Genomic DNA, 22,353 nt, shown 5'->3' with positions numbered 1-22,353 from the left:
TTGGCCCACCGTTACTGTTCTGTAACCGATATCAGGAGCCCGCATTCCGACGGTTGTTTTCACAGATAAAGATTACACTAGATAGCGCAAACACCTCAATCTGTATGAAAACCAACCGTGTCACTTTTTTATAAATATCTACTGTGACGTCTCAAGAGCGAATTAGCGATGTGAATTCCCCGATGTCCGCGCAAAATCGATTCAAATGCGCCGCCCGCCCGCGCCGTGGTGCTCGAGTCAGTCACTAGTCATGATTAGTCAGTTAGCGGTCAGTCTTTGTATGGGGCCAACCCCGACGTTTGGTCGGGGTTCGAAGACGCGAAGTAGATGCATTTGCGTAATCTAGTGTAATCTATATCTGTGGTTGTTTTGTTAATGAGAGGCGATTGTTCTCGAGCGGCACCTACGCCACGTGCTTGCTTGCACAAGCGGCGCATGGGCGAACGCCCCGGGCAGGTGAGCGGCCTTGGGGACCCGACAACTCCTGATATCACCACGGAATGAACTTAGCTCCAACCATACAGCCCAGGGAACTAAAAGAGACGACCGTAAACATGATATCTGGATGTATCCGCCCAATGTGATTGATGCGCACTGCATCTCTCGGAAAGGTCTAGAACTGCAGTTCCTGCATGAGCAAAATTCGGATTGGGACCTTTACACTAGCGTGTGCAAATCACGATGTTGCTCATGGTAAACTTAAAAACTTAAAGGTGTAATCCCGTGTTTGAAGATTGAACCCACGATCCTCTGCTTGAGAGTGCATAAGTCAATCCACTCGGCTCGGTAGCTTCTTATTTTACCACGGGCTCATAAACTTGAAGCCATTAAAAAGCCGCCAAACGGAACTCGTACGTTCGCTTTCAATCACGCGTATCAACAGCCATATCTCCGCCAGGTAAGGGTACGTGGGAACGGAAGTTTTAACGAAGTGACAACATTACGTTAAAGTTCTTTCTTCAGTCGAACGGCAGATAGACGCAGCCTGGTCGCGTGTCGCTGCATAAGGATCGGATTTCGTTCCGCAAACTAGAGATAACTGCGATGTGAACCCGCGTACGAGGAAACCGACGCGAAACCTCCAGCCCTTGGCATCCTTATAGATCTAATTTGAATAAGAAATGCGAGGTTACACCGACATCGAACCGAGCTCCTTGAGAACAGCATTCTCGCGTTAGTCACGCTGCTAACATGGTCGCTGCGCTAAAAGCGGCGTTCTAATAATCGATATTGTCTAAAATAGCCCCGTGACAAACGAAACCGAATGTGACGCGTGATGCAACGCTCCCGAATTTAGTGGGGAGCGGTGCATCGGCCGGCGAAGCACGCCGGGTCGCGCGACGCTGCCAAGCTGCTGGCATTTCGCGCTAATGACACGAATAAGATATTAGCGCGGATAACTGCGGCGCCGCGCAGGTATTCGGGACGCGTGTCGAATCAGAATTAAACCTGTGGGAGTAGCGGGTGTCGCAAGAGGTCCCAGCTCCACGTGGCCACGAGATAACAGGGTATCGGCAATAATGCCCGGTTCACATTATTCCTGTAAAACCTTTCCAGTAGCATGACACTGCGGTGCTCGATCACCTTGTGTAACTCGTTTGAATTGTGACCCCGCAATGTATCGCTACTGGCACGATTTTACTGGTATAATGTGAACCGGGCATATAAGGGTTTCTGTGATAGAGTATCGTAAGGTCTTTGAGATCTTTGAGATTTGAGTCATGTTTGGGATTGGTTCATTGACCCAATTGCAAGCAAAACAACACTAACGTTAAACGGACCTCACGATCAACATCTATCGATATTCCACCTTCCAGAAAACCCTCATTGTGACCATCCAAGATCAACGCCACGTTGTAGCCAGTAACATAGTGTTGAGAGAATGAACTTGACGCTACACCACACCCAGTCACAGAGGTTACTAACACGTAAGCAAAACTGTTGGCATTGCGGTGGCATGCTAGCCGTTTTTCTACGAAAAAAGCTGGCGCGTCTCTCGGACCGCCTGCTTAGCCGTGACTGGTTCCCGACACCATATGCGGGAGAGCACCGTTACTGCAACAAGCGAGTTATGCAAGCCGCGTATTCAATCTTGCACGCGACCGCTTCTAAGAATTCGATATGCAAAACGTGTTCGGGTGGTGGAGGAGCTAAGGGTGTAGAGGGGCGCCACGCGGCCGGGTCGGAGGTCCGGCCGCATTCCGCCGCGCTGCACGAAAGTGAAACCGCGGCGACCGACCGCTCAGCTGTAGAAAGTCCACGATTACATCTCGCCAGCGCCGGACGAGCAAAAACTGCTATCTCCGCGCCGGGTCCCGGGAAACGAGCCGCCCCGGGCGCCGTTGCGCGGAGAAATTGCCAATAACAGCTACAACTAAACGATTCCTTTCATTTACTTAAACACCCGCCCGGCGTGGCTCGTTGAAATGTTGGATTTCACTCAAACTAGCCGCTGACCTGAGGCGATGGCCCACAATAACGCTTTGTACAAATAAATCATTCAGCTGATCCTATCGACGGTTACGCTGCTCGCTCGACGCATCATACCGCGTAATTTTTAAAAACTTTCATACTGGTTTGGAGCCAGAGCCAGATGCATCTCGCGAGCGGTAGGTAGTTGTTGCTATTGAAGTCACGAACATCAAGTCTAATAACCTCTGCGCGGCATTCGGCACTATTTGTTGGGTATAATAAATTCCGTATTAGCTGAAGGCAAACGATGAGTCACGTTCGCAGGTATGATATCAGCGTATCGGTGACCGCCGCCATTTACGCTGATTACATTCGCAAAAGCCGAATTCGTGTTTACAAAGCGCAATATATCGTGGAATAAAGAACATATAAAAACTGTCCCAAACGACCTACAGCGGGAAACGAAATTGATTCACAAACGAGTGTGGCCGCCGCGAACCAGTTCCGATCGGCCGCGCGGTGCGGGGAGGCTTCGAAAATAGCAGTTGATCAAACAAAAACTGCAATTAGTCGAGCGACAGCAGTTTACTGCGGCGACCGATAAAACGGCTACGTCAGGAGGCCGGCGGACGGCCTTGCGCGTCACGGAAAGTCCTACAAGCAACAAAATAAACTCAAGCAACACTCACTAGGTGTAGTAGCTATCGCTGCAAGTTGTAAACAGCGCCTAGGCTATGCACCGGGTCAAAGTCTTCATGGGTATGCAAGCCAACTGGATTGGTTTACAGACGATCAAATTTATCACTGTAATGCGCAATTCGATATTCGATATCTTGGTGTTAGATACGCACGTAATCGGTTTAAAGTCGGAGGAGTTGGGCCTGAATTTGTGGGAATCGAATAAAAATATGAATTTTAGTGACTGTTTAGTTTAGCAGGATAAAACAAGGACTTAATTATGTCCTTCAGGAGATATACTGGTGTGCGCTTGCTATGCGCAACCAATAAGGTAGTCTCAATAAGGCATAATCTTGGGTAACCAAAAAGTTGATAAATCCAATATTGTCACCTTAAAGTTCAATAATACCTGATCTGAATCAATTCTGAAACTTAACATAGCACTATCTCAATTCTAGCTTACGATTTAAAAAAGCCGCATCAAAATCAGTGTGTCTGTGTGGAATTTGGAAACTATGCCAGTATGAATGCCACGGATAGATACAACATAGCAGTCAGAATTATTTCACCCCTCTTTTTGTGGAGATTAAAAACATGGCTGCCCTGCTAGACACCTGGAGATCAAACTATGAAGTATTGCCATGTTATTCACGTTAAAAATTTGTAAGAAAAAATAATAGCCGCAACAAAGATTTGACGAAGTGTGTTTTACCAGATTTCTTTGTCATCAAATCTAACATTGAACCTAAAGAAAAGATAGTGGCTACTATTGAGGGGAATACTAATATACAAATTGTATGTCACTTATGTCTATTCTATCTATAGGATTTAATAATAGAATTTATTCATCAATTTTGAATTGTACATTTTTATAAAAGATGCTTAGTACCTACCCTGTTTACTTGGTTAAAAAACGAGTTGTGGTACCAAAATATTCAATAAACTTAATAATTACTGAATAATGACATTTTCATTATAATTATACTTTAGCAACAATTTATACAAATCAACCTAGTCTCCAATCAAACAAAGCTTATGATGTATTTGGCTAAATGTTTTTCGGTGACATAATTATTAAACTGACCAAATTTGAATAAGACATTTTTAAAAGAATCTCTCTTTAACATAAAAATAAAACATATTAGACCATTGGGTAAAAAGTTGTCGCTGAACAAAATGAGACAAACTTGAAGTATAAAATAATGTTTACTTGATGATCACAATTAAGTTAAAATTAAAAATCAATAATTAGATAAATCATTTCCTCTTTGGATGACAACGAAGATTGCAGCAATCTGTGTAATATGAATTTAATATGGTACAATTAAATGAATCATTGCCCAATTATGTCATTAGTCAAATAATTTCCATCATTTGTTAAAAATGTTTTGATAATCCTGCTAATATTTTAAAATTTTATTTATTTTCACAATCCGATTTCCTTCACATTAAAATGGCGGGACGGATTTGTATGAAATTTGGTATGAATGTCTGTAGTAACATATAGGCTACTTTTTATCGTGACATTCCCATAGGATCAGAACAAAAACTCAAAATTTCAAATATTGGATTAAGTCATAAAATTTGGCACAGTTGTTTTTAATGTGATGTCAATGAAAACCAATACAATTTTTGGGAATTCTCATAAAAACTGGATAAAATCCTTGAAATTCAATTCAACTGCTTGGGTTGTGTGATGCTTAGGGTAGAGGTTTATTAAGGAATATATTTTTTAGCATGCAGTAACTTCCACTTGAGTAGTATTAACATGTTTACTTACTTATCAATTTCGTTAATAGTCTAAGTTTACCTGAAGTGTTCAAAACCTCGACAAAAATTTTAAAAACAAACAATAATAATTTGAACCAAACTGGCAGATTATTTAAATAAATTTAGAAGAAAGAAAGTCTGGGAAATTATAGCAGATATCTGGTAGAATTTTTTAAGTTAATATGTACTTTTGTTGAGTACACAAAATAACTTTAACTACATCCAAAAACATAATAGGTATGACACCACAAGGAAATTATCTGCCATTGTTATAAATTATGTTAACACAGGCACCTGATAGTAAAACTTAACATTCCCTTGCGTAGTTCGAGAGAAAAAAACTATCTTATCAACTGTTATCATGCTACACAGCTCTCATCACTCATCTTTATCACCAACATGCTGATTATTCTGTATACCTGATGTAGGAAATAATTAATATTTTTACACTATCAGGTGTAAAATTTACACCTTTTCAATGGCACCAGGTAAGATGTGAATAATGGTTGTAAAATTTTTGCTTTTTATAATGTAGTTATTACACTGGGTGGTTTGTCACACTTTATTGCAATCTCAAGGTCAGATTATGTATTCATTGCACAACACTATTGACTCTGAGCTAGTCTGACTGGATATATTTTAGTTTTAATTCTTATAAAACTACCTAGTCATAAAAACACATATTGCTTGTTTTTATTGCCATGCAGTATACTGACATTGACCATGTAACAGTTCTGGTTAAAATGCAAGCCAAGCCCTTTCCCTTCATGGTAATTTTAACAACTTCCTGCACAAGCAATGAGCTACTTTGTTTACTTTGTCCTTGGAAACGAGTTTTTGGGGTCTCAACTCAACAGAAAGTATCTGCTAAGTTTTTTCAGGTACTTTCTGGAACTGGTTCTTTTCCCTGCTGGACCTGACCATAAATTGAGTTTGAATTTGGAACTCCTAAAAAGTTTGAATTCAAGTTTGACAGGTGTCAGGAAACTAAGGGCATGGGCTAACCTTGCAAAGGGAGTCTGTTCCACGTGGTAGACATCCGTGATGGGTTCCGTGCGCATGAGACTGCGGAGCCGCTCCTCAGAGAGCTCCAGCAAGCCATCACTCGCCGTCTTGAAATCAGCTTTACTCAAACCACTTATAACACTCATTTTGAACGTGTACTCTAGACGACTGACAATCGAGTCGAACGAAACGAAGATTATTATACTTTCGAACGATTCACAATAGTCCTTAAATTCAACGTATACACTTATCAGTAAAAATGAGGCATCAATTAGGCCACATGAAACATTTTATGCCTCCGGGTTTCTCAAAAGGCAACCGAGTGCTCTCCCTTGTCATTGCGAGAAGCGGTTACGGTTTCATTCAAATGCTCCACTGTTAATTGACACGGTTATTAAACAAACATTTGTATCACTTCATCATATTTTTCGCAATGAAAAGTAAAATAATTTGTTTATTTACACTCGCGATTCGGTAAACTTAAAATTGACAAGCGGCGGGACAGCTGCGCATCGACGAGTCGATCGCACTTCGCCGTACACGTTTCTGCCGTTATGAACGTTGCAACTGGTATTCGTACTCGGACCGACCGACACCAAGTATTTTACTAACTAGTACCTGTTCCGTGTCGAGGTCTAATATCACTGTTCTTTCAAGTCTGTCACTTCACTTAGCTAAGTTCTGTACTTCATACCCAAGTAGTTTTGTTGTTATATAATAGATGGCGCTATAGAAAAAATTAAGGACTTCAGTAATAATACCACGCATTTTCAATGGAAGATGTAATCGAACATTTTCCTGTCTGTTATTTTGGTTGTTATTGTAATGTTTCGAGTTTTGTTCTAGAAGTAAAACCTATTCTACGGATAGACGTTTTCCCGCGCTTAATGGATTTAAGCCTAGTAGTGACATCTGTAAAATTGAGACGACGAGAATTAAGAGAACGCATGAAACGTCAGTTATTACTTATTCTTGGCAACGTTCCAACTAGTTTCAAACTACAAAGCATAGATGGCAGCTAACGATTGAGCGCGAAAGTTAGTGTTTATGTTTTTAGATAGTGCCACGAGAGTTGAAGTGAATGATTATTACGCAGCGCAGATTCGTATCGTACCGTCACCGTCCCGCTGACGCTAATATTGTTTCATACGAGTGAGAGGGATGGTACGATACGAACTTCGATTTTCGAATTTCGAAGTAGCCCTTCTGGGTAATGTACGACTTGTACGCATGTAAAATCCCGCAGTAGCGATAAACTAAAAGCAAAATGTGATGCCGTCTCTATTTGTTTTGTTCGAATAGACGTAGACGGCATCACATCTAACCGTCAATTAACACTAATCAATGGATGGTGAAACAGCCCCTTAATCTTTAATTAATAGTTTATTTTCCATTGGAGAAAATTGACAGTTTGTGTGGTAACTTGTACATTGTATCCATTCCATTTTGACCGCGGGCTTACTAGGGGGCGCTAGGGTAATTAATTAATTAATTAAATAAATAAAGGTGAGTCTCACGGTAGTTTCATGTTCAAAGTATAGCATAATAATATATATGTATATACCTATACATTACGCTGAGGCATTAATGCTGAGTTGAGTCAACGGCCTTTTCACTTTTGCGGCACCCACAAAATCGTGTAGGCATGTATTTTTTTTTGTTTTGTGTTTAATGTTCATTTATAGTTTTTATTTTTGTTGCATTTGTGTGTCTTTGTGAATGTGAATAAATGCCTTCTTTCTTTCTTTCATATTAATAAAACAAGCATTTAAAAAGGAACAACAATTTAATCAGCTTTTTTATTACGTCTCCACACGTGTCTCAGGAGTTTCCCGAAGAGCACGCCGCCGGCGACCGCGAACTCCTTGAAGTAGGGCTCCGCTGCCAGCCGGGCCAGCCACGCTTTGCATTTAGGGAACCTAAAAAAATAGTTATTTGATGCAAGGCTGGAAATATTACTGTTTGGCGCGAGTGCTTATATTGAAACCCGAGAAAGGTGAAGCGTTCTAGGACTGAACCACAAGCGAAGCGAGTTGCTCAAAAGAAGAATCCTGAGCGTAGTCGAGGGTTTCAAGGCACGAGACGCTAAATTACTTTACAGCCGGGTCGCCTAGTCTACCCCTTCCAACACTTTCATTACACGCCATACACTATATTCTTTAATAATATAAGTTTCCCGTAAATAGCAAACAGAGACATGGATGCACAGAAAAACCAGAAAAAGAGACCAGCACGAACCCAGGTCCCAGCAGTGTCCAGCAGTGGTGTAGGGGTTATAGCACGCAGCACGGAATGCTGAGGACCTGGATTCGATTCCCAGTGCTGGTCTCTTTTTCTGGTTTTTCTGTGCATCCATGTCTCAGTGTGTGTTTCACGGGATACCCGTAAAAGCAACAAATTTGTAGTTGAAATAAAAAATACGAAAAGACTCCATTGATCATAAAATAAGTTTTATTTTTCAAAATGCCCGGGTTCGATTCCCGAGCTGAGTACAGTTTTTTTTTAATCTATGAATGCAGAGTTTTTCTTGTTATTTAAATCGATGACATGGTTCCTAAGAACAGAGATCTTCGTATGTCTTATAGTTTCAGACTTACCCATACCTACTGACCGATCTAAATAAGCCACCCTGTACACTGCATGAACACGCATAGACGTTGAAACGTTGATATCATAAGGTCGCGGGTGAGCAAAGTAATGAGGGTTATCGTTTTTTGTCTCACTAGATGGCGCACTGTTGCGTGAGGTTTTTAAGTATGGCTTTCAAGTCTGTTATTACGGGCGTGAAAACAAAGTTTAGATTCAAATCATATTTAAAACACCTTAAAACCGTAACATAAAAATATCGAGCATGCCACAGTGTTGCATAGTCCCCGTTTTGTTCGGAACAAAGGGAGGAACAAGGTTTCCGAAAGACAAAACTGTCTCAAAACACAGACATTCATTGCCCCGAAACGCATATTTGCCATAATTAATTTCAGATAATGCAAAATATTTACAAAATTATTCTAATTATAAATAAACCCGCGTACGTAGCTCACCCAAAAACTATGAGATTTGACATTTCGGAGACCTCACGCTACACTAGCGCCTCTAGCGGCGAATTCATTCGCGATAGCCCTCATTCCTTCTATTTAGTTCATTTTTAAGGACCTCCGCAAAGTTTCGCCGGATTCCCAAAACCCTACTTTCAAACAACAAAAAGTTGGAGAACCCACGACTTTGGCACTTCAAAGGTCAATATCTCAAAAACGGCTAAACACAAGGTTCAAGGTGGGATGAGAAAAAAAGCACCCCCACTTTACGTCTATGGTACTGTAAAAAAAATTTTTTTGAATATTATATTGTACCATTTTGTCGGCATATCACTTGTGTTTCCCATATTTCTTTACGGTGCAGAGACGTGGACACTGAGAGAAAGCGAGAAAAAGAAAACAGACGCCGTGTTCTCCCTTTCTTCAGACATGGCTCGCGTCGAGATGATACATCTGTGGAGCGACAGGTGCTTACAGGATGGATCGCCTCCAAGCCAGCGACTGTGGATCCCAAATGTACTACGGTCCAATCCCTCTCCAAATTTAAAAGAGGCCCAGTTTCTCGAAGCATATTATATTAATGTGATAATATCAGTGTTTTGTTTCATTTTCTCATTCAATACACGAGACAAAACACTAAGATTATTAGACTTTAGCTTTGAGAAACAGGGCCCTGCAAGAGATGTATATTGATGACATACTTGTCAGCATCTACTGGATGGATGCCCTCCAGGCCAGCGACTGTGCATCCCAAGGATATGTCAGCCAGGGTGAGGCGGTCCCCGGCGACGTAGGGACTCGACTCGAGGTAAGTCTCCACGATGCCATAGCCCTCCTCTATGTTTCTGATGTGGGTGCTCGAAGCGCTGTCTATCTTGCCGATGAAAGCTGGTTGCTGAAAAATTAACGTTATTCTCTTGAGCTTACCGTAGGTCAAAAGGAATTATTAGTAATAGCACAGATTACTTAATCGGGTGCTAAGTTATTGAGTCTAAATCAAATCAGGCAATGTTGTGGCCAGAGGGCAAAGTTTCATTCTCAGGGCGATTCTGATGAAATTCGGTATACAGATAGTTTTATCCCGGAAAATTGCATAGTTCCCGCGGGATAGCGATAACTGAAGTCCACGCGAACGGAGTCGCGGACAACAGCTAGTGGATCATATCTGTGCTAGTACTCACAGAAACTTCTAGAAGCCGTCGGAACAGCATGCCAGCATCGAAGAACAGGCACTGGTCGATGACGGCCCGCGTCTTGAGGTCGGACGGGTACAGGACCTCTTTCTGCTCGCCGCCATATTTGCTCAGCAGGTACAGGTTGATCGCGTGGCTGGAATCAGGCAGACAATTCTATTTGCATCATCATCATATGCTGAAGGGGTCCATATCGGCTCGCATACTTATTGGAAGTCCGAAAGTAATGTTTGTCAGAATGATCGTTTGTCATAACTCTTTTCTCCGAATCCAAATTGTTCAGAATTGTTATAAAACAAACCTAGAATAGATAATAGTACAACACAACAAGTAACCTAACCTAGTGCCTAGCCTAACCTATAGTTTTCTATAGGATTGCCATTTAAAAAATTCAGAAAATTTAAGGTGGAAAAAAATTATGACAAATGATGATTCGGACAAAAATTACGGTATGACTAGCGAAGAGTATGCGAACTTTGGCGCTCCCCAACTGAAGACGTCCAAGAATCTATCGGTTCGTGATCGCCACTAGAGAATCTTTCTCCCTCAACGGAGTTTGTATGTATGTGTGTGTGTGGGTTTGTGTTGTGTGTGTGTCTGAACGGGACAGGACACGGGCTACTTTTTATCCCGATATTCCCACAAATCTACGTAAAATGCCAAAATCTTAACCATGCTAAGTCTAAAGACATGAAATATCGTACGGATATTCATCAGACAACGTAAATGAACACCACGGAAATTCCCGTAAGAATTTAGTAAAATCCCTTGATTTCAATTCAACTGCCACACCTAATGGTTGACGCGAACGAAACAGGGTGTGAAGGCTAGTATAACATATATTTTTATACCTTTCTGCCAGCGTAAAGTCTCCGTCCTTTAACACCGGAATAGTAGCCATAGGATTGATCTGTAAAATAAAAACAGGGGAATAATAACTTAAGCAATCTAAACTCTGTCTAGTCCTTAAGTATGTTTCCGTTGCCTAATACCCTACCCATATTAAATGATATTGTGCCGGATAACTCACGTCTTAAACGCCGAGTTGCGTTGCTCCTAAGAAGAAGGGCTACGGATTAGCCCGAAACATGTCGCGCTAAACTCGATTTAAGAAGTGAGTTATCCGGTACAATATCATTTTAAAATGTATTGATTAAAAATTGTACTGACAGAGTTTATTTCAATCTTAAATACACTACTTAAATCCATTTCATTTATTCATACTAATCTTAATCTTTTTCTTAATTTGTAATCTTTTTTATTTTGTTTGGATTTCTTTCATAATCATACATAATATTTATTTGGACTGTTAAGCATAGATAATTATTTATAATTTTAATATATGTTAGCTCTTTTAGCCTGCAACACAGAGTTCTCTAGTAACCCTAGTGCAGGCAAACGTGTAGCATAGATTTTTGTAAAACATTCTTATTTTGTTATCTTGTGCTGCTAATTATTCGATAAATCATTATTATTTAATATGAGTGCAATGAGTCTCACGGTAGTTTCATATTCAAAAGTAAGTAAGTAGTAAACTAAGTAAAACGGGTTTAAAAATTAAATTGAGGGATTCTCTTCTCGGTAACCTTGTCCACGGGGATCCAAAATAATTATATAGCTACGTGTGTGAAGTTTTTTTATATACATATACATTTTTTTTCTTTTCTTACTTCTGTTTGCAAGTTTGTACAATAATGTAGAATGAGGTGGTTAGGTTAGTTAGGTACTTAAGTTAAAATAAAATGAGCGCTTCTCGCCAATAAACGTTACAGTTTGGCGAGTAACACTAAATGTAATGCATGTTTAATTGTTTTAAGTTATATAATTAAAAAAAAACCCTACCCATAGTACAAGCTTTGCTTAGTTTGGGACTAGGTCAATGAGGGTTTTTCGACAGGGGAAATATCGCTAGACATTCCGTTTGACATTTCTGTCACGCTAGTGATTGGATTGAAATATCTAAATGAGCCAATCACAAGCAAGACTGAAACATCAAACGAACCTCACGATACTAACGCCATCTAGCGACATTTCGCCAGTCGAAAAACCTTCGGAGTCAATGAGAGCTTGCGTTTTCGCGCTCACCAATTGGCGCCACTGTAGACAAAGGTCCTGCCTGAAGTGTAGTTAGTTTGTTATTACAGGCGTGAAAATAAAATTTACATTTAAATCATACTAGCTTTTGCCCCGTAACGCATACTTGCCATAATTAATTTCAGGTATTGCAAAATATTCACAAAATTATTCTAATTATAATAAATAAACCCGCGTATTGCACCCAAAAACAGTATGTATTATTTGACATTTCGGAGACTACACTAGCGCCTCTAGCGGCGAATTCATACGCGATAGCCCTCATTGTCCCATGATACATATTTACCTTTCTGTACTCCGGCGTGCGATGCTCCATTTGCAGCAGGTCGGGCTCCTCGAAGTCGAACTGGAGCCCCAGCATGGCGCCGAGCACGCGCACTGCGTTGGACGGCGGGCTGGCGTCCCGCTTGTACAGGAGCAGCCGCGCCGCCGACGCTGGAAACGTCATCGTCAGCATAAGCTAACACCACAGATATAGATTACACTAGATAACGCAAACACCTCAATCTGTATGAAAACCAACCGTGTCACTTTTTTATATCTACTGTGACGTCTCAAGAGCGAATTAGCGATGTGAATTCCCCGATGTCCGCGCAAAAACGATTCAAATGCGCCGCCCGCCCGCGCCGTGGGGCTCGAGTCAGTCACTAGTCATGATTAGTCAGTTAGCAATCAGTCTTTGTATGGGCCAACCCCAACGTTTGGTCGGGGTTCGGACACGCGAAGTAGATGAATTTGCGTAATCTAGTGTAATCTAATATCTGTGGCTAACATCTCCATCGTTAGGCCATATTTAATGATAAACCGGATAAGGATAAGACTGCGCGTTTCAACCAGAGGTGTGTGAGGATGTGTTGCGAGGAACGTGTTTTTCATGAACCAATAGAAACACTTCATTTACCTATCCTCATTATTATCATCTGATCTCGACCTATACCGAGCCATCATTTAGGTGCCTAACTATTTATTTATTTAGAAACGAACAGTCCTTTAAAATTAACTAAATCCTTTCAGACATAAGTAGTCCATACATAGTAGTACCTAATACTAATATAATAATATCGATTATACTCGTATGAAGTAGGTAGTAATAAATTTGCTAATTTAAGAAGAAATTAAGCGAACAATACATTTTCAATATATTTGCTCGAAAAATTCCCTTTCAAAGGATGTTAGTATACTTACTTGGCTCGTAAGTTCATTTTATCGCACTTAGTGCGATTTTTGTACAGTTATTTTAAATTCTTTATTTTAAAAGTTTACAAGCAAAGAATTTTAAATGACAAAAATAAAAAAATATCGACTACGTATACGTAGAAAAATATAAATATACAAAACAAGTAATGAATTTGCAAAATTGATTGTAATTATTGTAAACTGTAATTTAATTAAGTACCTACCTCAGATTTTATTGATTTCCACCTATTATTTATTCGAAAAAGTCGCAGTGGCTGAACGCGTCGAACCTTTGCCTGATAATTTTAGTTAACCTAATTAAAAACAAAACTTACGCATGCGCATTATACGGACGCGCCATTTTTGTAAAACTTTGCGTTGTTTTGTTTTTATTTTTCAATGTTGTGTTATTAATTGCCTATTCTCTCACAAATGTATTGAAAAACGTCGTATACACGGCTGGCAAGGTTTTACAAACTCGTGACGTGATGAAAAGCCTTGCGGCTCGGGTTTATCACTCGTCAACTCATTTGTAAACCCTTACTTTTACCAACCTCGTATCACAAATAACCATTACAGTCTTTGCGTAGTAATCTAATCATTGTTTATAACATCTACTTATCTCAATAAATTTATTTAAAAAACACGAAGTTTTATCTATTACCTACCTACGAGTATCATACCGTAGGTACTTACCGTAAATAAATATTTATTTGTCACACAAAAAGGTGTTGAATAAACAGTATTCGATGTAAAAAATAATAAAACACACTTACTTATCTTGGTATATTTAATGAAATAAACCCGGATACCCCACGTCCTAAATCGAGTTTAATTCTACCATCGCTCTAAATCGATGAGCTTTACTTTTGATTCAAGCTTCCAGATTCCGGAAGGGCTACGAATTAGCTGGAACATGTCAAGTCGATTTACCAAGACGTGTTCTTAAGTATTTTCTATTTTGCGAGGGTTTCCATCAAATGGCTATAATCGACAAGGTATTCGTAAATAAAGAAAACCGTTGTCGCCCAGGGCATTTATTATCTATTCTGTGCCCAGGGTGCACTGGCTAAAAAGCAACTCTTATTTTCTTCTTTCGATATATGTAAAATGTGATTGTTGAGCTACGACTGCCTACGACGTGTTTTTGCATAAAATTTACGGCCGAAATGAATAATCACCGGTAAGTCAATTTCGCGGTTAGTATATTATCACCCTGATTAGGAGATAACTCTATTGTTATATTAACTTATTATCTCACTTACTTCCTCAATCTGTCAATTAAAACATGGACACACTGCATTAACAATGACACTTATATAAAGCTACACAACAGTTACCTTTATTCCACAAAGTCTTGGTTATCCGCATGTTGTTGTTGAGATGAACTGAACACGACACGCGTCCAACCCACGGCGGACGCACGGCGACTGATTGTGTGTGAATCAAAAATAAAAGTGTGTTTAGCCTTGAGCGACGCCTGGCCAAACCGCCAAAGTACATCGGTCAATCACCTACAAGTTTTAAAAAGTGATAATCAAAGTCAAAATCAAAATATCTTTATTCAGTTTAGGCTATAACAAGCACATATGAATGTCGTTCGATCGTTTGTCATCAGTATTTTTTCTCTGAATCCAATAATTGTTCACAATTTGTATAAAACAAACCTAACCTTACCTATAGTTTTCTATGGGATGACGATTAAAAAAGTTCAGAAAAATGTAAGATTTCAGTGGGAAAAAAAGTATGACAAACGATGATTCGGACTAAAATTACGGTATGACTAGCGAAGTGAGACCACGTTTCGCCGAGTAACGGTACGTCGATGAATTTGTACGCAGATGTATTGTTTCGCAGACTAACGTTTCGTAACTCAAACTTTAGTAGACTATTCAGTTGGCCTATGAGTCAGTAAGCCGAACAACTATTAATAGAAATTCGTTTAGCCGATTAATCACTACACATCTTAAACGTTTGCTCGAACAACTTTTCGTTTTCGAATTATGCTTTATTTTATATTAAAGTCAAAACAAACTAAGTCGCGACGCCAGCAGTTCGGTTCTGGCACTCGCCGGCAGCTGCCGCGGCCCGCTGACTTCGCTCGCTCGGCTCGTGCGTTGTTGGTCGCAATTCTACCTAACAATCCTTCTCGCTGACGCTCGTCGTCGCACCTAACTACATCTTGATACCATGTGATAATTCTGCTTATCGTGTTTCGGCGAACAGTTGTTGGGTTAACTGAAACAATTATCTAACACTGCGGACTACTCGGTGAAACGAATAATAGGCGCAACGAAATCATGCCAAACGTTGCTCGGCCTGCCAAAAGAAAAATCTGCCAATAGTTGTCTGCGAAACGAACATCGGCGAAATAACAGGTCACCCTAGCGAAGAGTATGCGAACTTTGGCGCTCCCTTAGTACATTTTATATGACGTTCTATAGAGATGGCGGCGTGCAGTCGGGAAAAATCTGGACGACTGGAAAGGGAGGGCCCAGACAGACCCGGACTCTCACCAGCTAAAATACCCGGCTGCACAATCCCAATTCCCTGGAGATTACACGGGGAGGAGGGTTAGAGGTGTTTCTTATTTACTTACAGCTTACAGTCTTGCTTTAGCCCGCCGTTGGGTACTTATAAGCAGGGATGTTATGGTGCTCCGATTCCGTTTCCGTTAAGTCGGAACTTCCGTTTAGTTTTACACATCCGTTTCGATTCCGGTTCCGTTTTTTGAAACAGAAGTTATATCGGATGTCAGTGCTTAGCGCGGCGGCCAAACTTGAATGATGAAACACAACAAAAACTTGGAAAACCCCCGACATTGTCACTTCAAAATTAAATATCTCAAAAAAAGGCTGAACCGATTTCGATAAAACATGTGCCAGAACCATCACCACAAACCCTGCTTTCAAATAAAAAAACCCGCATTAATATCGGTTCACCCGTTTAAGAGCTACGGTGCCACAGACAGACACAATTAGCGGTCAAACTTATAACACCCCTCTTTTTGCGTCGGGGGTTAAAAACAAACAGTTTTATACCAACCATTCGCTCATCGCCCCGCTTGCCACGCGCTACACTAACATCTCGTCCACTTATCACTCAGGCTCCGGTTCTGGTTCCGGTTCCAATTCCGTTTCTAGTTCCGATAAACTAAATTGAAAACATCTGGTTCCACTTTCGGTTCCAATAAAACCATATCCGTTACATCCCTGCTTAATATAAGGACCACGACGCACCGTTTGGGAACCACTGGTCTATGTAGATCTTTTCACCGGAAATTAACCAGAAAATAACCAAAGGTGATCTCCATTAAAACAAACCTTTTTTTACACAATGCATAAACATTTATTTGTTTTATTTTTTACCACGCTACAATATCGTATTTAGTAACCTTATCGCTTTGCCACAGCAAAACTTTCATTACAAGGTGAAACAAAAATAGTTTTTCTGATAGGTACAATTATAGGCTTTGTACTCTTTTTGTTTTGTTGTTTTCTTTGTGTATTATTTTTGTGTTTTATGTACGAATCGAAAATACAAACTGAAACATAGATGCATAGAAAAACCAGAAAAAGAGACCAGCGCTGGGAATCGAACCCAGGTCCTCAGCATTCCGTGCTGCGTTATACCTCTACACCACCACTGGACAGGAGTACAGACACAAATTTCTCCTATGCAAAACATATCTCAGCTTGTTTGTTTTCTTATTTAGTCACTTAAGCAGCGACACTAGCGACATCTATGTTGTAGCCCTCATGTTGTATGGATTTTACGGGAATTATCAACCCTGCTTACGAATAAATGCTATTATTCTGTTCTCGAATATTTAAATGATGACCTAAATTGTTTGTAATTGTTTCTGTCTAATTTGTTTTTTCTCTCGTATACCTATCTAATTTAATGTTCAAAATATAAATATAATAGGTAAAACATAGTGCAACACGAAAAAATGTAACATCTCTGTATTTATGCAGCCATCACCTATGTTTCACAAATAAAACACTTTTGACTTTTGACTTTGACTTTGACCGTAAAAGCACAGTGGTAAAAGTAGCAAAATTTGGAGTTGAAATAAAAAATACAAAAAGACTCCAAACCAATCTTAATTACAATAAAGTATTTAAATACAATCATTTTTTTAGTCGTTGAAATATGTATAAATATTTTTTAAATCCAAACTAATATAATAAATGTAAAAAGTAACTCTGTCTGTCCGTCTGTTCATCTGTCTGTTACTGTCTGTTAACGTCTAAACGAGTGAAATTTGGTGTCCATCTTCTTCACATAAATAACTTGACACACTATCCTACTAATATTATTGTAAATGTGCAAGTTTGTGAAGATTTTTGGATGTTTGGAGGTTTGGATGTTTGTTACTCAATCACGTCTAAACCGCTGAACCGATTTAGATGAAATTCGGTATACAGATAGTTTCGAGTCCCGGGGAAGGACATAGGATAATTTTATCCCGGAAATTTGCATGGTTCCCGCGGGACAGCGATAAACGAATTTCACGCGGACGGAGTCGCAGCTGTTGGCTAGTAAATACTAAATCAGAAATCAATCTGCTGCCGCCTCTGAGAATATAACTACTTATTACTTATAGTCAACTACTGCTACTATCCTAGAACTAAATTTAATCCTAATTCTCTTATATTACACAAGATTCATATAAACATTGATACTTAGAAGAAACTTCATCATCATCCCCCCTCTGTCCATGCGGCTTGGAGGAGGGTACCGCCGAAAGATTCTTTAAACTCCCCATGAGAACTGTTTTTTACAACATCTGTCCCCCTGTATTGTCAAACCCACCAACCTCAAACCCTCCTACTTCATGCCTCCTCCACAAAAAATCTTAACATGTTAATTAATTAATATAACTAAAAAAAAAGTAAAATTTTAGGTGTTTTTCGGTTCTGTCGCCCCTTTGATTCTGTTTTGTAATGTCTAAGCGTTTCTGTCTCTATGTTTCGTGTTGTCTCTAGTTTTGTGTATGTCTATTCCAGGTACACAACAAACTCGCTACAAAATACAACCGCCTGTTTAGAAAAACCTTTATTAACCGGTCGACAATATAACTACTTATTACTTATAGTCAACTACTGCTACATCCTAGAACTAAGTTTATCTAACCTAAATTACACTTGATTCATAAAACATTGAAGTTGAAGTTGAACTTCATCATGCCAACCAGTTAAGTCAGTCCTTTCTAGTCCATGTAGCACCCGCGTGCAATAGTGTCATAACACGGGCGCAGGTTCATTGAAAGTGCCGCGGCCGGGGCCTCCAACACTGCTGCGCCTGTGTGCAACGCACACCCTGTATCATAGGGTACAGCCACCATTTTAACAGATATGTTTGGACTTTTTTGCCTTTTCTCTACACTTTATCTGGCTAAATTCTGGATATCTCACTTTATTGAAATGTTTCGATTTTTTAGCTTTACCCCGTAAAATATAATTCGCAAACACGTTACTTAGTTGGTATAAGACAGAACCTCCTCTGCCACCCCACATAGTCAAGGGGTTTTGGAGACAAATCACGATGTGTCTGCGGCAGGCAGGCACTCGTTTGCTATCTGTATTATTTCCTTAACTTCATCTTCTGATAGTCTTTCTTCGCTTTCTTGCACAATCTGAAATTACAACATTAAACTTGATAAATAATATTACTTGACTGAGCTCAACCAATTCGACTGATTATTTGTGTTTGTAATTGTTAGAATAGGGACTGAAAAAATGTTTTGAAAAACACTACTCCAAAGAAAGAGATCCAAATCCATTAATAAATATTAATAATAATAATAAATATCATGGGACACTTGACACCAATTGACCTAGTCCCAAATTAAGCAAAGCTTAATTACTATGGATATATATATGGATACTAGGCAACGGATAAACATACTTATATAGATAAATACATACTTTAAATACATATTAAACATCCAAGACCCGAGAACAAACATTCATATTATTCACACAAATATCTGCCCTGGCCGGGAATCGAACCCGGGACCTCAAGCTTCGTAGCCAGGTTCTCTATCCACTTGGCCATCCGGTCGTCATTATGTACTATGTAGATCTGTATCTTCACCAGTCTCAATTTTTTGATGATACTGCCAATGTTCTAGTACTTGTACACAATTTTGTATGATAATAGTATCTGTTGAAAACAAATAAACTAAAACTGTTTGAGGTTGAAATGTATTCAGAAACCGGCCAAGTGCGAGTCGACATTAGCAAAAAACGGCAAAAAAAAAAACAACTTTTTTGTATGGGAGCCCCCCTTAAATATTTATTTTATTTTAATTTAACTATTTATTTTTAAAGTGATTATACAACTAAATATTCTTTGAATATTTCAAGTGCCTACCTACGTCTACCCATTATTAATATCAAGCAAAAAAAAACACATTTGTTGTATGGGAGCCCCCCTTAAATATTTATTTTATTCTGTTTCTAGTATTTGTTGTTATAGCGGCCACAGTAATACATAACCTGTGACAATTTCAAGTGTCTAACTATTACAGCAGTCTCAGTAAAAGGGTGCCGAAAGCACCCTTTGGGTACACATACTTAATAAAAACGATTTGATTTCATTTTACTGATAAAACTCAAGTGGCACTTATTTCCTTTTGACTAGTGTAGAAGTGATCTCCACACTACCACATAATTTTCAAATGGTATGGTTTTACTATTTGGCTAAGCTTTGCATTGAAAGGTTGAGAGCCTGTTGCCTTACTCCCTGTTAAGTTCCGTTTTTTTATGTGACAGATATCTTGTGATGCCATCTCTGTTAAATCTAACAAAATAAACGGAGTCAGTATCAAAAATAAAGATAACAAGAACTTACAGGGCGACAGATCAGAGGATTAGTCTATTATGATATTATGAATGTACTTACCAGCTGTATTTCCAATTCTGTCCGAGGGGGGGTGTTCACCATCATTAGTTTCTCCGTTTTTGTCAGTTTGAACTTCTTCATGGACTCGAGAAACTTTTGTATCAACTGCGCACTCTGGTTCTTGCAATCTGTGTTTTGTAGGTAGTGAACAGTCTGTGAACAGAACATTATGGAGATAAAGTTTATTCCGAACTAGTACATTACTTTATAATATTGTAAATTAACTTGGAATTCTTGTTTTTTTTTTTCATTATTTATTTACTTGTCTCGTATCTCACAACAGCTTAAGTAATATTATGATGCACAATGCACTTATTAAGGTGTAGATGACCACTTTCTAGGGCCAGTACAAACGGACTGCATTTCAGCTGTAACGTAACTGCCAACTGCCCACACATTTCAATGAGGGCTATCGTTTTTTGCCTCACTAGATGGCGCACTGTTGCGTGAGGTTTTTAAGTGTGGCTTCCAGAGTCTGTTATTACGAGCGTTAAAACAAAGTTTAGATTAAAATCATATTTAAAACACCTTAAAACCGTACCATAAAAATATCCAGCAACCACAGTGTTGCTTAGTCCCGTTTTGTTCGGAAAAAAAGGGAGGACAAAAGTTTCCGAAAGACAAAACTGTCTCAAAACACAGCCATTCATTGCCCCGTAACGCATAATTGCCATAATTAATTTCAGGTTATGCAAAATATTCACAAAAAAAATCTTATTATAAATAAACCCGCGTAGCTCACCCAAAAACTATGAGATTTGACATTTCGAAGACCTCACGCTACACTAGCGCCTCTAGCGGCGAATTCATTCGCGATAGCCCTCATTGTAGTCAGAGTGCAGTTGTGCCGACAGCAATCAAATTGCAACGAAAAATGTATGGGCAGTTGGCAGTTGCAGTTATGTTGCAGTTAGAATGCGGTCCCTTGGTGTTCTCAGTGGTAAAACCAAAAAAGTTAGGAATTATTGAGCTAAAAACAACTGCCTTTGTAACTACTTGTACTTGTTATTGTTGTTGATATGACATTTGCTACGAGGCACTTTGCCAGTGTCACATCAAGTCAAGTTGCACGGCAAAATCTAATATCTCATTATAGTAGAGTGATCACAATCAAAATCAAGGAAAGCACAGAAAATTTATACCTATAAACAGCAGGAACACTAACGAAAAACATTAATTACCCAGGGTAAGTTAGTTTTAGATCTTTTTTATTTATTTCTGTTAATTATTGTATATATTATTTGTTTGTTACCTTAAATGTTGTTTTGTCAATAAATTTAGCCAAAAGACAAAAACTATGAGAAAAAGGATTAGTAGCCTTTGATTTGAATAAATTTTAGTGTGGACTGTCAAATAGATAAAGTTACACAACGTCCGATGTTTGCGATGTTCAAAATTTTAACTATGCGCTCTCCAACTAATGCCCCCTAACCTCGTATGTGACGGTGGCGAGCGAGCCCTCGCGCTTGTGCTTCTTCTGTGTACTGTCCTTCAGTTGCTGCAGAATCTGCATCACTTCGTAGTTGCACAGGAATGCAGCGTTTACCTTTATGCTGAAATTATCACAAGAATGCACACTTTATAATCACACTCAGCAAATAACAAAGGAAATATATAGCAAATCAATAACTATAACTAAGGCTAATTGAATGTGGAAGAATGTGATTACGTTTCCATGTCAGCGTTTTATGAATAATTGTTTAATATTTTAAATCCGCATCCGTCTTGGTAATCTGTTAAATTCGCTGCATAAGGTGGCACTGTGGCAGATTTTTATAAATTTGAAGTACATATGCCGCAAGAGAAAATAACTTCTCTGTAAAAGGAATGCAGCGTGGCAAAAGCATGCTTTTTCGCATGCTTTGCTGCTAAACAACAATAAAAACATGTGACATTGAAAAATGAAAATGACAATGACATTATGACAGTGACATTATGACGTGACAGTGACAGTAATTCTAACTTTTTTTATACAGACCAAAAAAAATTAGTGCACTCCACCCACAGACAAAACAGATAGCTAACCAAAGCAAAAGGTGCAATCACGGCAGGCATGACGGGGAAAAATTGGAACCCAA

At 39.3% G+C, this 22,353-nt stretch overlaps 3 protein-coding genes across 3 annotated transcripts in view; all 3 read right to left on the bottom strand.

Annotated features, from left to right (window-relative positions):
• Positions 1-6,431, bottom strand: part of LOC141427895 (death-associated protein kinase related-like) — a 407,132-nt gene extending 400,701 nt beyond the window's left edge. Inside the window, exon 1 of the mRNA XM_074087489.1 lies at positions 5,866-6,431. Within this exon, the coding sequence (XP_073943590.1) occupies positions 5,866-6,011 (146 nt within the window). The 5' untranslated portion in view covers positions 6,012-6,431. The remainder of the gene's footprint in view (positions 1-5,865) is intronic.
• Positions 6,432-7,632: 1,201 nt separating this feature from the next.
• On the bottom strand, positions 7,633-14,814 carry LOC141427875 (glutathione S-transferase 1-like). The gene is made up of 6 exons (XM_074087465.1): positions 14,704-14,814; positions 12,474-12,622; positions 10,945-11,003; positions 10,082-10,229; positions 9,602-9,795; positions 7,633-7,784 (listed from the first exon to the last, which is right to left on the bottom strand). Exons 1-6 carry the CDS (start codon positions 14,732-14,734, stop codon positions 7,652-7,654), a joined length of 714 nt encoding a protein of 237 aa, XP_073943566.1. The 5' UTR covers positions 14,735-14,814; the 3' UTR covers positions 7,633-7,651.
• A 3,714-nt stretch (positions 14,815-18,528) lies between these two features.
• Polr3I (RNA polymerase III subunit I) lies at positions 18,529-22,199 on the bottom strand. Its single transcript, XM_074087347.1, has 4 exons — positions 21,945-22,199; positions 21,708-21,828; positions 20,276-20,428; positions 18,529-19,004 (listed from the first exon to the last, which is right to left on the bottom strand). The coding sequence occupies exons 1-4, from the start codon at positions 21,950-21,952 to the stop codon at positions 18,909-18,911; spliced, it is 378 nt and encodes a 125-aa protein (XP_073943448.1). The 5' UTR covers positions 21,953-22,199; the 3' UTR covers positions 18,529-18,908.
• Between the last annotated feature and the right edge of the window lie 154 nt (positions 22,200-22,353).

This window comes from Choristoneura fumiferana, chromosome 5 (assembly GCF_025370935.1).
Source record: "Choristoneura fumiferana chromosome 5, NRCan_CFum_1, whole genome shotgun sequence".
Classification (NCBI taxonomy): domain Eukaryota; kingdom Metazoa; phylum Arthropoda; class Insecta; order Lepidoptera; family Tortricidae; genus Choristoneura; species Choristoneura fumiferana.
This window is presented reverse-complemented; position numbering and strand designations above follow the sequence as displayed.

What these genes read in the sequence shown, in the direction of transcription:
- LOC141427875 (XM_074087465.1), bottom strand. Translation starts at nt 14,734, where the DNA reads ATGCGGATAACCAAGACTTTGTGGAATAAAG. An exon ending in GCACGCCGGAGTACAGAAAG is followed by an intron (nt 11,004 to 12,473) that starts GTAAATATGTAT and finishes TTTATTTTACAG; the next exon opens with ATCAATCCTATGGCTACTAT. An exon ending in GACGGCTTCTAGAAGTTTCT is followed by an intron (nt 9,796 to 10,081) that starts GTGAGTACTAGC and finishes TTAATTTTTCAG; the next exon opens with CAACCAGCTTTCATCGGCAA.
- Polr3I (XM_074087347.1), bottom strand. An exon ending in TCGCCACCGTCACATACGAG is followed by an intron (nt 20,429 to 21,707) that starts GTTAGGGGGCAT and finishes TTCTGTTCACAG; the next exon opens with ACTGTTCACTACCTACAAAA. An exon ending in CAGAATTGGAAATACAGCTG is followed by an intron (nt 19,005 to 20,275) that starts GTAAGTACATTC and finishes TTGTAATTTCAG; the next exon opens with ATTGTGCAAGAAAGCGAAGA.